At 36.9% G+C, this 15189-nt stretch overlaps 1 protein-coding gene across 1 annotated transcript in view; it reads left to right on the top strand.

The window, feature by feature from the left end:
* nrxn2a (neurexin 2a) overlaps positions 1 to 15189 on the top strand; it is a 265411-nt gene that overhangs the window by 108404 nt on the left and 141818 nt on the right. Inside the window, exons 14-16 of the mRNA XM_079486587.1 lie at positions 4314 to 4504; positions 13978 to 14151; positions 15046 to 15168. Of these exons, the coding sequence (XP_079342713.1) occupies positions 4314 to 4504; positions 13978 to 14151; positions 15046 to 15168 (488 nt within the window). The remainder of the gene's footprint in view (positions 1 to 4313; positions 4505 to 13977; positions 14152 to 15045; positions 15169 to 15189) is intronic.

Here is a 15189-nt window from a genome sequence, read left to right as displayed (position 1 = left end):
CGAACACAATAAATTGCACAATGCCGCTTTAAATAGATTTTGCTTTGGAAAAGCTGACCTGTGTAATTTCAAATCTAACTCTGCCCTTCGAGCCAGTCTGAATAAGAGCGAGAAATAAAAACTACTCATTATTAAAGGATTTTTTACAGGGGCGTTCATTGCTGCCAGCCATAACCCCAAAAAATGTAGCATTCAGCATTCAGTATTCAGCATTAAAGTTATAATATTAAATGCCATTTAATTAAACTATAAAATTGAGACAGGACCTGCAAAGAACAGAGAAGAATAGAACATTTCCTTACAATACTGCACAAATAAGAAACTAAACATACCAGAAACAGGCACAAAATATTAAGGGTATTATTACTCTGAAAGATTTGGAAAAGAAGGGATGAGATTACATTTGAGTGCAGGATGAAATTAAGCCTTAGCGGTGCTGAATGTGATTGAGATCTGGAGTCTCGGGAGAAAGAGAGACACACAGAGAGAGAGAGAGAGAGAGAGAGGACTATAGCAAGATAAAAATGTCTTAAGGGGAATACTCAATATAAGCTACGTGCAATTGACAGCATTTGTGACATAATGTCTATTATCACACAAAATCTTTTCGGCTTCTTTTACGGGTTATAGTGTTGGTACTAACAATTGTAACTCAGCGTGTATATATCTCAAATTGTTATTATTCTATACATGTATATGATATAATATACTGTATAAGTGACTGTTTGTGTAATGTAATTTTCAGTCTTTTTCCTCAATCCTTAAACTTGGCAACTTTTGTGAATTTGACGGTTGGTAAGGATGCCAAGAAAGGCGATGTATCAAAACATATCTTGGTGGGAAATATCCTAAATCCGACGTGAATGAAACAATAATGATCATTTTACTTAAACACACATCTATACATAGTAAATCAAAAGAAACTGAACAGAATATTATGATGGTCTCCTAATTGTTTCCGCTGCTGTATTTACAATTAACCAATAACTAGACGTTTATTTAGAACGTGTAGAACACAAGCCTTAATTCTTTTCGAAATGCCGTCGTCCAATTTTCTTATTGTCTTCCAACCATATGATATCAATTCAGACATGCCGAGACGTTCCCCTCCGGTGCAATACACAAGCTGTTGTTTAAATCATCCTTCAACATATAAACATCAACATCTCATGAGAGATTCATCTCGAACAGCTCCGTCGGTCAAAAGCCTTTCCGACAAAACAAACGCGGCTGTTTAGATGAGAGAGAAAGACGGCGTTATTAATGCGAGAACTCGGATGTTCCCACTAGACCCTGAAGATATTCAAAGGATCGACTGTAAGCAGTCAGTTCAGCAAATTATAATATAAGAGACATCCAAACGCAGTTACGCCACTGAACTAAAGAGCGTGTTTAAGTTTGCGATTAGTTAAAAGATGTTACTTAGAAGTGAATCATAGCCGTAGGAGGGTGAGTCAAGTCACATTATGATATTCGCACATTTGTCTCTCTGGCATTTAGTTAAAGGTACAGGAGGAGTAGAAACGCTCGATGATTCATCTCAGGATAGGGGACATATTTAAATTTAAACAAATTCAGCATGAGTTGCTTCTGGATATGCGTGAATGGTGATCGGTATCCGCTGGAAAACGCTTCTCTTGAGTTTCTTTCACAATCAAGCACACAGACGGCATGGAAGCATCTGCGTCTGCCGTCAATCAAGAGAGATTTTAAAGGAGTGATTGCGTGGAAAGCTATTCTTAACCTCAACCACTGCTGCCCATATCCGTAAATATCCAGTTGTCTTAACGTTTTTTATTTAGATTTATTTCTAGTTCATGCTACTATTGTTAGTTTTATGCTGTGAGTTAGATAATGGAAATTTGCGTATCTCCTACCTATAAATAACCAGCGGAAAGGTCTTTCGATTAGTCTTGTAGATCAACCCAGACCCAGACTGAGAAGTCTTATTTGATGACATTTCGAGATGTTTAATGTAGGGATTATGTAATATGTAGCAATAGTTTAGTGATGTAGTGTATGATTTAATGGAACACTTTGAGGTGCGGGTTTGGGGGATTTTAAGCCAAGTCTTCCAACCTCTCCCATCCAGCTTTCACCTGGAACGTGTCATTAGTTTAAGTTGACCTTTTTCAGTGTTTCTTCAGGTCTTAGTATTTTAAGCCTAAACTATTAACCACTATGACTCACTGTAGTTACTTTTAATGGAATTCAGTTTGTCTGGGTCGCTTGTTTTCACCATTTAGTGGCATTATACAGGGCTCGACATAAAGAACTCCATGATGGCCCGGGGCCAGCATGGAAGATCCTCAGCCCTGTTGAGAGAACTGTCAATTGCCGGATCGGGCCAGTGTTGCATCGTCATAGTAAAATGATGATTTTTACGTTTTCAAGACTTGCCTATTTAAATATTTCCAAGAAGATGCAAAATAGGACTGAATTCGGTTCTCACACGCTGTTTGAGATTTAGAGATTCGCATCAGACAACGCGCGAAATACTGCATTGAGTTCTGCATTTTTTTCTGATTCGCCATATTCTGCTGTATTTATTTGCAACCCACACAACAAAACCGCCATATGGGAGATCTACAGTTATTTCTCCCTCCAGCCTAGTAAGACGATTTCTCACGACAGGGGATATTTATTCACACTATTTAGGGCAAACAGAAGTACAAAAATCTGATTTGCGCTCAAATGTGTTTTATTCCATTGGGCAAGAATTAATAGTGAAAAAGTGGAAGGTGCCTCAGATGTTTAACTTCCTCAGTTTCAGCGGTCCAGAAAGCCAGTCATTCAGTAAGCAATTAGACAGCAGGTGGCCTTGCCTCTCACAGGAGTCTGCACAAGCATGTGAAATGAGAGCGTACTAATGAGAGCTCAATCTCTCTCTGTCTCTCTCTCTCTCTCTCTCTCTCTCACACACAGGCAAGTACACGCAGTATGTCTACTCCTTGCTTCCTCACTGTGTTTCTCTCTCACTCACATACAGCTCACACAGATACAATTCTGCTGTATCTTAATGTGCTTACATCAAACAAAAACAACCTGACAGCAGCTATTAGCATGCATTTGCAGGTGATGTGAACATGAGGTGTGTATGATGTTTATGTGATCTTGTTAGTTTCAAACAATATAAGCATTTTCCCAGCAATCATTGTTCTGACAACTAGGGTTCATCTAACAAATTATTGACAATAATTGTAATTTAAAAAAACATGGCTGTTAAAAGTGTGTTTGATCTCTACTTGATAATATCATTACTAATTTAGCACCTGTAGAAAATGTTGCCTTAAGCCGCGGTCAGACTTAACTTTGAGTATGCAAAGATCGTTTGGATGGTGGTACGAAAATGGGCCTCCATTTTTCACATTTCTGTACTGAGAGGTCACGCTGTGACGTTTTGATCTTCTATTGGTCTCACGCACTCACGTGACGCGAATTCGCAGGTCAGAGTTCACCAAACTTTAACTTTGCTACGCAGCGAAATGCGAAATATCGTTGGACGGGCTTGCAGGGAAAGGTCAAGTGTGACCGCAGCATTAGGAGAACACAAAATAAACTGAAATAAAGATGAAATTAAGCTTGGGTCACATGACGTTTGTTTATGTTGTTGCCGCTTAAACCGTCCATTGCATCATTTTTTTTTATTCAATACATGTCACGATAATATATTATTGTGAATGTTTCTCCCAACATAACAATATTTAATTTAAAGCAAAAAATAAGTAAGAGTATAAAAAGCAATACAAAAGATACAAGATTGTGTGCAAGTTTGTGAGAAAACTGTGCGTCTCTAAAAACTACTTTTAATCTCTAGCTAATATATTATTCTATCCAGTTTAAACAGTAAATTCGTTTTTAATACCAGGTTATAAAACTGGAACTTTGTACCTTGAGGCACTTAAAATTTTGCAGTTTTACATAACAGACATACCACTGTTTATTTATAAGACACCTAATATACTGAATATAAGTCGTAGCAAAAAAAAGGATCCGTTACTATTTAGTTGGAAAGTTTGAAAGTTAGTCAGGCTAAACAAAGTCATACTTACACCGATAAATGATTTATAGGCTTAAAATGGTCTGAATGTGATATATGGAGGTTCTCAATGCACTGGGACTATAAACTACTGTGGTCACACACACCTCAGTTGCAGAGTTTCTGGCCGGATGGAAGGAAGGCCGTCTGTGCCAGTATTTCAAGCCTTATTACAGCTATTGATTTCAAAGCAAAAAGGCAGTAGTGTCATCATAAAGAGGCTTGCTTGATTCCGCTGGGCTGTATGATTGACAGGGGAACCCATGTATTGCAGGTACATCCATTATGTGTTTGACTTGGGCAATGGGCCGTCGCTCATGAAGGGCAACTCTGACAAGCCACTCAACGATAACCAGTGGCACAACGTCATGGTGTCCCGCGACGACAGCAACGTGCACATGCTCAAGATAGACTCCCGCACCGTCACGCAACACTCCAACGGAGCCCGCAACCTGGACCTGAAAGGTACCACTCTTCCTCTTATCCTATTCATAATATCGACCATGGTTAGAGTCAATGTTATGTAGGCCAGTGAAATGGAGGCTGTCAGTGTGTTTTGATGGTGTGTCTTACGTTTGTTCAGTTTTGTCACATTTATGCATTTGGCAGACGCTTTTATCCAAAGGGTCTTACATTGCATTACCCAAAATTTTTTGTTTCTATGTATGTGCAATCGCCTGGGGTTGAACCCACGACCTTGGTAGCGCCATGCTCTTACCACGGAGCTACAGCAAAGCTATTTGTGTGTAAAATTTCCTTTACAGGGGTATTCAACAGTACGTATTGGATGAGCATTCTGCTTAAATATGGTTAAACGATATATAGTGTAGCCTGTGTTTTCAGCAGTGTCTGCAGATCCTTTGGGGTCCACGGAGTACTTGGAGACTGTAGGTGGTCTGGAAAATAGACATGTATAAAACGGTAGTAAATAATGTATTGCTTATTCCATTGTTTGAATTGTGCATAAACCTCATTAAACTTAGGTAAATCTCTGTCTGACAATACAATGCTACAAAGAACGCAAACAAAATAATTTGTCTTAATGTTGACAATAGAAGATATTACAAAAAAAGTTATCACAAACCTTTTGAATTTGGGGTCCTTAAATCAAAAAAAGGTGAAAATATGAAAGAAGCAATATGGGGTCCTTGCAAGAATATGGGGTCATATTTCTTGATGCAGTTTTACTTTATTACATCATTCTTATGCTGTTTCTTAGATCATCCATTGATCATTCCGCTGTTTATGTCTGCTAGTTGATAGTCCATCTTAAAATATAAAAATGTTGGTTAAAATGTGTAGTTCTTCTGTTGAGCACAAAAGTGTGTCAGTGGTTGTGTACATACAATGGAAGTCAATGGGGGTCAGTGTTGTTTTTGGTTACCAGTGTAGCGCTCCCCTCAGTATGCATATTGATGAGGGCAGGGCTTTTGGGTTCTTTTAATGTTTTTATCAAATGTAATTTAACCCTAATTAACTCAGTTTTAAATGTAATCTTGGAATGGAATTCACCTTTCTTAAGTTATAGTTTTAATAAAGATTTTTAACCATATGTGTATGTATGTCTCTCTAAGAATAAAATGATAACTTCTTTTCCGGTAAGTAATCAAATAACACCACACAAGGTTTTAGAAAAATATTTCTTAAATATTTACTCAAAGAAATTATTATCTCCAATAAAATAAGAAAATGAAATAAGTATATGATTGTTCCGTTTTAAACCTTCAAACATAAAAGTAGCGCTCTTTTTTAAAAGAAAATGCTGTCAATACTGAAACATAAAAATGCACAGACAACAATTTAAATCCTATTAACCTTCAAATGGATTATTTCAGAAAACCTCAATGAACCAACTTCAAAATCACTTAAACCAACATAGTTTGTGGGCCCACACACTCCTTAATACAATCTAGATCCGGCAAACAAAATTATTATAAAACTAAAATACCGTAGCAGGCCTGATGCGGTGCTTGTGTTCGTTGTGTTTCTCTTTCTCATTCGAGTTTCAGTAAAACTCACGAGAGAAGTCCTGGTTACTCCAAGCTCTGTCTGAGCCTCTTCCTGTCTTCAGGTCGAAAACAGCAGATAAACCCCTCGAACTGTTCAACTGCGGGAGTCAAACTTTAACTAGAGAATGTAGTTCACTTGTAATGAACAGACTCCAGCCTATACTTCAATATAACTAAGCATTAGCAGTAACACAAAAGTAAACAGTCTCTGAACTTCGTGTAGAAATTCCTCCCGTTTTTCAATATGCAGCATGTCACTCTGGTTGTCGTGGAAACAATCATGACACACAATTTACACACTGGTTTGTGCACCACTAATTCACAAATTAACTCAGAAAACCTCTTTCACGCTCTCGTTTTTTTGTTCACAGACCAAAAAAACCCAACCGCGCGGACTCGTTATTTACCCCATAAATGCTGGTTTAAACAGTTTTTAGAAATACATGAGCTTTTCCATCAAACAATAAACATATTATAACTTTTAAACTGCTTTTAACATTTTTAGCATAACTTTTTAAATGAATTTCAACCTTTTAAATCACACTATTTATATGTTCTGATAATTAAATGGTAAGCCTAACTACAAGCATCACTTATATCACCACATGTTTTTTTAACCGGGTTACACCAGCATTCTTCAAAATATCTTCTGCTCTACAGAAGAAATTCATACAGGTTTGAAACGACATTAGGGTGAGTAAATGGTTGACAGAATTTTCATTGTGATGTGAACTATCCCTCTAAAAGTCTCTGTTTTACCTCATTCGTAGATACATCTGAAAACACGTTTGCGGTTTTATACTAATCTCAGATTTGATTTCAGCCCACAGCTGTAATGAGCCGTCTTTCCTGGTGGGTATTTACGCAGCTTCTAGCTCTTCCTACAAATCATGTTGCTTCTGAAATCTACCTTGCAATACTTCTCAACCTAGCTGTAAGTTTCTTTCTCTGTTGTGGCTGTAATTAGAAGCACAAAGAGCAGCGCCTTCAGGGAAAAGAGAAAAAAACCACAATAACAACTGACTTTGCATAATGTGGTGCTTCCGAAGTTGCAATTTTTATTTAGTTTTCCATCTCAGGCAGGGTTGGCTTGACTCTGGGCCCAAAAAACAAATCAAATTTACTTGAATAACAGAACAGTAAATGAAGCATCTGAATATGTACTGTAGCATTCACACGTGTGTTTATTTCTTTCCATGTGCGTCATGAAAGGGAGGACTTGGATTGGGAAGATAGCAGCTATAGCTATCACCATAGCAATACGTGAGGTGTTTTAGTCTCAGTTTGCACTATACTGAGCTCTCACTGGCGTCTAAGCACAAATCTTGGCAGACAGCCTGCATTTCATGCGTTAGTCGATAAGAGAAAGCGGAGACAAGTCAGATGTTTTATACTTTCTATTTTCGTCCAGAAACAGAAGGATGCCAATTTCGAGCTATTAGCGCACATCATTTGAGGGCTCTGTTTTTCAGTGTGCTTGGTTATTTATTTGCTCTTTGCATATAAATAATCATTCCACAACTTTAGATGAAGAGTACTTAACACAGACGTCTGCCGTTAGGTCTTTAACAAGCACACATATGCTGATTTAAAATGAATAAATATTGAAAGTAATGTTGATGTGTTTGCAAGAACCGTTTACGGTACGTCACCTATCAGTCGACGGTCACTTTACTGAGGCGTTTCTTAAAATCTTAAAGGGACAGTTCACCCAAAAATGAACAATCTTCCATAATTTACTCATCCTCGTGTCATTCCAAACCTGTATGACTTTCTTTGTTCTGCAGGACACCAAAGAAGAAGAACGTTGGTAACCGAACAATATTGGATCCCATTGACCTCCATTGTACGGACATTTTTCTAAAAATCTTCTTTTGTGTTTCACAGAAGAATGAGTCATACAGGTTTGAAAGATATAGAAACATGAAGCGTTTTATGCTATTTATAAAAATAAGAAAACCATTCAATTCACTGAACAACTTTTATCGCTGTCTATCGTGAAGTATGAACTGCATTGAAGAAAAAAAAACGTTGACGTCTCCAGCACGATGCCGACATCATTGAATTACTAAATCTACCGTACGTCGACATGCTGCTTAAAGTACAAGAGTAATACAGTCCAAATCAAATAAGGTCATAAAGTTGTAACTCTCGCTGTTAGGCTCCGAGATCCTTTTTCATTCGGCTCCCCAGAACAAGTCCTTTAAACGAAGAACTTCACAGTACGTGTCAGTTGTAATTGTTCAAGCAATTATGCCAGAGAGAATGGAGGGTGGCGGAGCAGTCCCCAGGGTCCAGTGCTCTTCTGTGAAGTGTAAAATGAACATCCTCATGCTGGAAGGTGCTGAGATGTGATGATGTTGTGAGGGAACCAGAAGAAATGGTGATGCTTGACCTGTTACGTGTGTTGGAATGAGCATATGTGGAGAGCGCTTGCAACAGCATCTCCCAGAGCTGTCGGATAATTGAGAGCTTTCTCCTCCCCGAGGTATCGCCCCGAGAAACGTAAGTTTTATTGACGTCGGAATCGAAATGCTATTTTGCTTCCTTCCCCCGGTGTGAAAAGAAAAAAGAAAGCAGGTTTTAGTATAAAAGGTGAATGTCAATGAGTTTAACAGTCTGTGGCCAATTGTTTTAGCCAGACAAAAATTAAAGACATTTTGTTGTTTAAATTGTTATAGTTATTATAGTTTATTAATATTTTGAATGGGCTTTTTAGTTTTAGTATAGTTTTGTTTTTCATGTTCAGTTTTAGTTTATTGTTTGCGATTTATTGTGCTTTTATAATTAAAAGTATAATTAACAAATATTTTAAATTGTCGATTTTGTATAATATTTTTAGTTCATAATTTTAGTGCCCCAATTAAAAGGGATATAAAAATTCTAACAAATGTATACATTTTTAAGAACAACTTGTTTTGTGTGTTTATTTTGCGTTTTGAACTACAAGTACACAGGAATGTTCTTATAATGTAGGAGACATGGCCTGAAGCCTTAATACACATCCTCACAACGTGTCCTCATAATGTAGGTCACACACACAATCAATTGGTTGGTCGATAACTTTCTGTGTAAGAATAAAAAGGGTATGAGCAAAAAATTCACTCCCTCCATTAACAATATGAATCAATAAACCTGCCATTGTCAATCGTTACGCTATTACTATGGCACCTTTCTCTAAATCCTTACAGAATGCTGTGGTCACACCAGGCAGAGATGAGCGTAAAAGAACTTGGCATGCTGGGAAACCTTTAGGCCACCGCAGCAGCACAGTGTGTTATATTGCGAGCGGTTATAGTAAGGGCTAATCCTCCGGTCAAGGCCAGCGGTTATGGAGCACAGCCAAAGGTGTTTCTTTTTTCGCTTTCCGCTCCTCCGTTTCTATCTGTAGGGATATTGCTTCATCATTACTCAACAGAGACGCATGACTGGAGATGTCATTTTTACAATCTCCCTGCAGTTCCTTCATATGAAAGCAATTGATTTTGCTCTGTCTCGTCCACAAATGTAGCTCCGCTCTCCTGCTGTCCAGCCATCCATTGAATGACTAATGAAAAAAACTATTGGGTGTATAATTGAATATTGTGATTGAAGTCTCTTTAATAGTCTTTGCATAACAGTGAGACATACAGAGCTAATAACCATGCATGGGCTATTCTGTGTGAAGCAGACTGAGCTTTCTCCTTTGAGCTCAGCGCTGGGTTCTGTACAGACGGCTGGAATTAAGTCTGAAGATGAGCTGGCCCTTAAAGCATCTGCTATTTCAAGAACGCGCCATGACTTACTGGTCAGCACATCAATTGTCATCAAGGACGTTAAAGACACGTTTACATCTAAAGCGATGATTGGAATGATAAACATTCTGTCAACATTTACCCTCATGTGGTCCAAAGCCTGCATATGACTCTTTCTTTGGTGGAACACAAACAAGATATTTAGATTTTGTGTCCATACAATGGAAGTCAAAGGGGGCCAATGTTGGTTACCAACGTTCTTCAAAATATCTTCTTTTGTATTCTGCTGAAGACATGAGGGTGGGTAAATGATAAAATCATTTTTCCTTTAACTTTCAATTTAATTTTCAACTTTTAATGAATCTGTAACTTTTTCTTTAAGGCTTGTTCATATTAAGGACTATAGAAGTCAATAATAGTGAGGTCCACAACACAATTTAAACAATAACGACACAGAGGAAAAATATAGACTGTAAAAAAATAGAATTTTATGGAATTTTCCCTTATTCTTTTTACAGATGTAAAAGTTGAGTGTAAATTAGCAAACAAATTAGCAAATAACAAATTTTACAATCCAAATAAAGGTTTCTATGTTTTTCTGGCGCAGGATTTCTTTAACAGTGTAAACTGAGTAAAATTCTGTTAAAAACGTTTTTTCTGTTTAATTTTACAGTATTTTCACATATTTTCAATGCGGGTTAAAAAACTGAAATCAACCGCAAATTTACAAGTTTGGTGTAAAACAACACACTGTAATTATACTTTACAAAAAGTAATTTAACTGTTTTTCGTGCAACGTAACCACTGGAACTTTACTGTTTTACATGTATTTTTTAATTGTTGGAATTAATTTTGAGCGATTTTCCAGCTGACGATAAAACGTTAACAGGCAATTAAAATCTACTTGACTTTAAAGGCCTTGTATACACTTAAAACAACAGATGAAATCTTTGTGACTGTAAACCTGCGGTGTGTGAGCTTAGATTGAATGCTATATAACTATCCCTTTAGTACTTACTTTGCTTTGGTGCTTACAGAAATATGTGTAGGTTCAGCTATCTTTGTTTGGTGTACTTTTTGTTTTAATTTACATGTTAATGACTTTATTTCACGGTTTATTTACAAAAATAATTCAGCTCTCTACTGTGAAAAACAAATAAAAGTAAAAGAATTCTGTAGTGCATCAGTCGTAGATTAGGCTTTTGAAGTCATCTTGTCAGGAGACACAAGAATGTGTTTATTTGCTGCTGAATGAACATGTTCACTTGACTGCCGATAGAAGCGTATTGTGATTCAGCCAGTAACATCTCAAGAGTGTGTCTGATCTGTCGTATTGAATTGTATAATAGGTATGATTATGTAATCAGTATGCTGAGGGGTGGAGCTATTGCTTTTTAAAAGCAGTCAGAAAGACACGTTTTCATTAAAGGGGCTGTGAGCGCAATTACAGGTAGTTAGCTGAAGTGAACCGGGTTGAGAGTCCATTAATGAACACGGCAAAGTTATAAGGCAAGAATGCAACTTATCTGTAGTGAGATCAAATGAAGGAGTGTGGAGGTTTAGATAAAGGGGGCTGTTAATGGCGGTCTAATTGGTCTTATTCAGCTGGAGTGGAAAAAGAGCAGATTTCAGCAAACAATCAGGGTGAGAGGACACTCTTCAACCGTGGGACGAAAATTGCCATATGTATTCTTGCTTGTCAGTTTTAAAGCGTAATTGCCTGTCTTGCAGGAAGAGCTCAGTTGGAAATTGCATTTCACTGGCAAACAATGCCCTCTAAATATGGTCTGCTCGGCGAATGTTTATCTGAAGGTTCCCGAACATCTTTGATGTCTTCCGCATTGTATATTTGCAGCGTGAAGAATTAATAGAGGAGGAGGATGAAGGAGCAGCGTGTACCTCAGAACTCCACAGCGTTTTGGTTTCGTATGACTGTAGTTATGCTGAAAGTGTGGATCTAGTTACCGTATGTTAAGGCTGGCCGTTATTTTATTTCACGCATTGTGACGCAAAAGTTAACTTCGGGTGAGTGTTGGGTTACAATATCACAATTCATTTTTGTATTTATTTATATTCATATGAATTCATATTTTATTATATATGAACTATATTAATTTAAATTCAAATGCACAATAGTTTTGGTTCTTGGCGGAGGTTACTGCAAGTCAAGATTGGGCCACATGATGTTTGTTTGTGTTGTTACCTATAGCTATTTTTAACACCACTATTTCAGAATATTCAGAACATTAAATGCAAAGAAAAACGATGCATGATTTTCTTTCAGTTCAACACAAACTATTCATTTTATATTAAAATGATGTTATGACGTAAATTATGGGATCCAAAATGTTAAAGTTCATCCATACAACATTCAAGTTTTCTAAATGACTCCTGTGGGATAACATGTCTTGTAAAGTGAAATTATACATTTTTGTGAGTTGAAAATAATATTATTATGAATCATTGTATCGATGAGTGTGTTTACATGCACAGTCTTACTCCGATTATGCTTAACAAGCTGATAACGTGTAAGGTCCTGTAAACGCTTAAAACAGGTTTCTTTTGTCAGGTTAAGGACATAAACAATTTAAGCCCAGGTTATTTTTGGCCTTTACACCGATTTTGACCTTTACCGGTTATCTCTGTTTTGTCTATATGTGCATGTCTGACAACGTAATAGTAGTTCTTACAGTTTTACTGCATTTAAAATGACTAGATTAACTCGAGAAATACCTGCATGTAATCACGCAAAAACAAGTTTATTTTATAATCAGATTTTTGGTACATATCTGCTTATTTTGGGCAGGTAAAAAATCATTTACTGACCATCGAGTTGTTCCAAATGTGTATACATTTCTTTGTTCTTATGAACACAGAGAAAGATATGAATGCTTGTAACCAAACAGTTATTGACCATTGAATTATGGCGGCACCTCAATAGCTCTCATTAGTTCGTACATCAAATGACTAGTTATCGAATGGATTGTTGTCATGAGACACGTAAAACGTAATGTTTTGTTATTGTGTAGTTATACCATATACAGTATAGAGTGCAGGACTGCTTGTTCATATTAAGCCACTACATATTAATTGAGCTGAAAAAAGCTTAAAAAATTAAATAAGATATATACCCTTAAACTATTTATAGTTTACTCTCTGAAACATATTAGGCTTTAAAATACATTTATTAACCCACTGAAGCCATTGGGATTATGAAAGATAAATGTGCATTCTGGATCCCACGATCGTGGCCTTTTTCATTTAAACAAATTGTTTGTGTTTGACTGAAGAAAGAAAGTCACACACATCTGGGATGGCATGAGGGTGAATAAATTATGAGAGAATTCTCCTATTTGGATGAATGATTAAAATGTAATCTAGATTAGGAAAGTTTACAATAAGTAAAAAGGTTAACGGAACCCTAGTTATTGGATTATAATTCGGAATATTCATTTTATCAAGATTTAAGTTTACCTTGGGATGTTTATTTTCTATGTATTTACAGTCGAATAAATATTTGAACAGTGACTATTAATTAAACATTTACATTTTGCATTCAGTAACCTATACTGTATATAGTAGCTTCACGTCAAACGCTCCAGAGAATTTACATAAAAGCTCACAACATTCAAACTCCAAATGTAGGTAAATTCCCTCAGTATTTTCCCATTTCATTATATTCTACTTTGAATCCTCAGAACACATTGCATCAGTCAGCTTTGAGAAGCAGACGCGGGGACATGATGTACTGTGTTAAAGAGCCCAGTCATTTCGATTCCCAAATCCCCGTCTGAGCACTCTGCTTCCATACACCCATACACCGGCAGATACAGATATTTACTGTCTTGCATGTTTGCTTGGCCCTGTGCGTTATTTTCCTCCACACGCATGCTTTTCTACATGTTCTCTCTCCCTGCGAGGCTCAAGGGCAACTTTGATGTTACATAATTATATTCCATTTTATGACAGCCCTGTTTTTTCTTTTTGTTCTGAACATCAAAGGTTCCTCGGTATTAGCCTTCATCAGCGGGGAATTGGTTTAAAAAGAGAAGATCACATATTCCGCTCATCACAGAGTCACACAGGATGAGCCCACCTCATGAAGCTTCGGTTAACATTAGGGACTGTGTTCAAACGCAAGGCTCTTGTTTTGAAGGCCGGTAACCGTGAGCGTTTGTTTGTGTGTGTTGAGCAGGAGAGCTGTACGTTGGAGGCGTTGGGAAGAGCATGTACAACAGTCTGCCCAAGCTCATAGCGTCTCGGGACGGGTACCAGGGCTGCCTGGCGTCAGTTGATCTGAACGGCAGACTGCCCGACCTCATCGTTGATGCTCTGCACCGGGTGGGTCAGGTGGAGAGAGGCTGTGAAGGTCAGTCTACTATCAAGTTTCAGTAGTTATAGTATAGTATAACAGCATACATGCTTTACTCGGAGTGCATCGCAAACACAAAAGAATCACTCATTTTATAGTATTATACTTTCTATGTTTATATACAGTAAATACTTAATATATACTATTCTTTTTTTGTTCCGCTACACATTTTATTTGAATATTTTTGTCCGTCTGCAATAAAATAATTTACGTATATCAGTTAAAATTTCCAGGTCTAATTGAATTATCTTTTGTGTTTAACCCTATGTACAGAATATATGCATTTGTAGTCATAAACTGTTATAAAATACTATTTCCACACTGATATTTTGGGGTTGGAAATAAACTGCTTTTGTGTTGTTGACAAGCTCTTTTTTGTTGTTTAATATTTGTTTTGTTTTAATATTTGTTTAATATTTTAACCCACAGACAAACATGAAGTATGACCAATAGTGATTATTAGAGTTATGTTTTCAGTTTTTACTTTTCAGTTTTGTTTATGTTTTATTTATGTAACATTTGTATTAATTTAGCTTTAATTCTGAGCTTTTCATGTTTATTTTTAGCAAATTTGTTTTGTGCTTTCGTCATTATATTGCAATATCAGTTTATTTTTATTTTAAGTTTTAGTTTCGTTTTGTACAGTTCACAAAACTTGGACAAACGTAAAATTACAATGGGTTCTAATGCGTTCTATTGTCTTTAGTCGTGACACATCCTGTGTAGACACGGTGTAGACTGATATTTATTTTAATTTCAATAAACGAAAATGTTTAAGTCGTTTTAGTTAAAGTAATCTATATACTATAATCTATAATACCTTTCTATTGATTTATTCGTAAAGAAATCATGTTATGTAGTTCAGCATCTTACGTTTCCCGTTTGTTTAAGCCGGCCCTGGCACTACCTGCATGGAGGACTCGTGCTCCAATCAGGGAGTGTGTCTGCAGCAGTGGGAGGGGTTTACCTGCGACTGCACCATGACGACATACGGCGGTTACCTCTGCATTGACCGTGAGTACTCCGCTCTTTCCT

Source organism: Barbatula barbatula, assembly GCF_947034865.1.
Source record: "Barbatula barbatula genome assembly, chromosome: 22".
NCBI lineage: Eukaryota > Metazoa > Chordata > Actinopteri > Cypriniformes > Nemacheilidae > Barbatula > Barbatula barbatula.
Note: the sequence above shows the minus strand (reverse complement) of the source record. Positions and strands in the feature narration are given on the sequence as shown.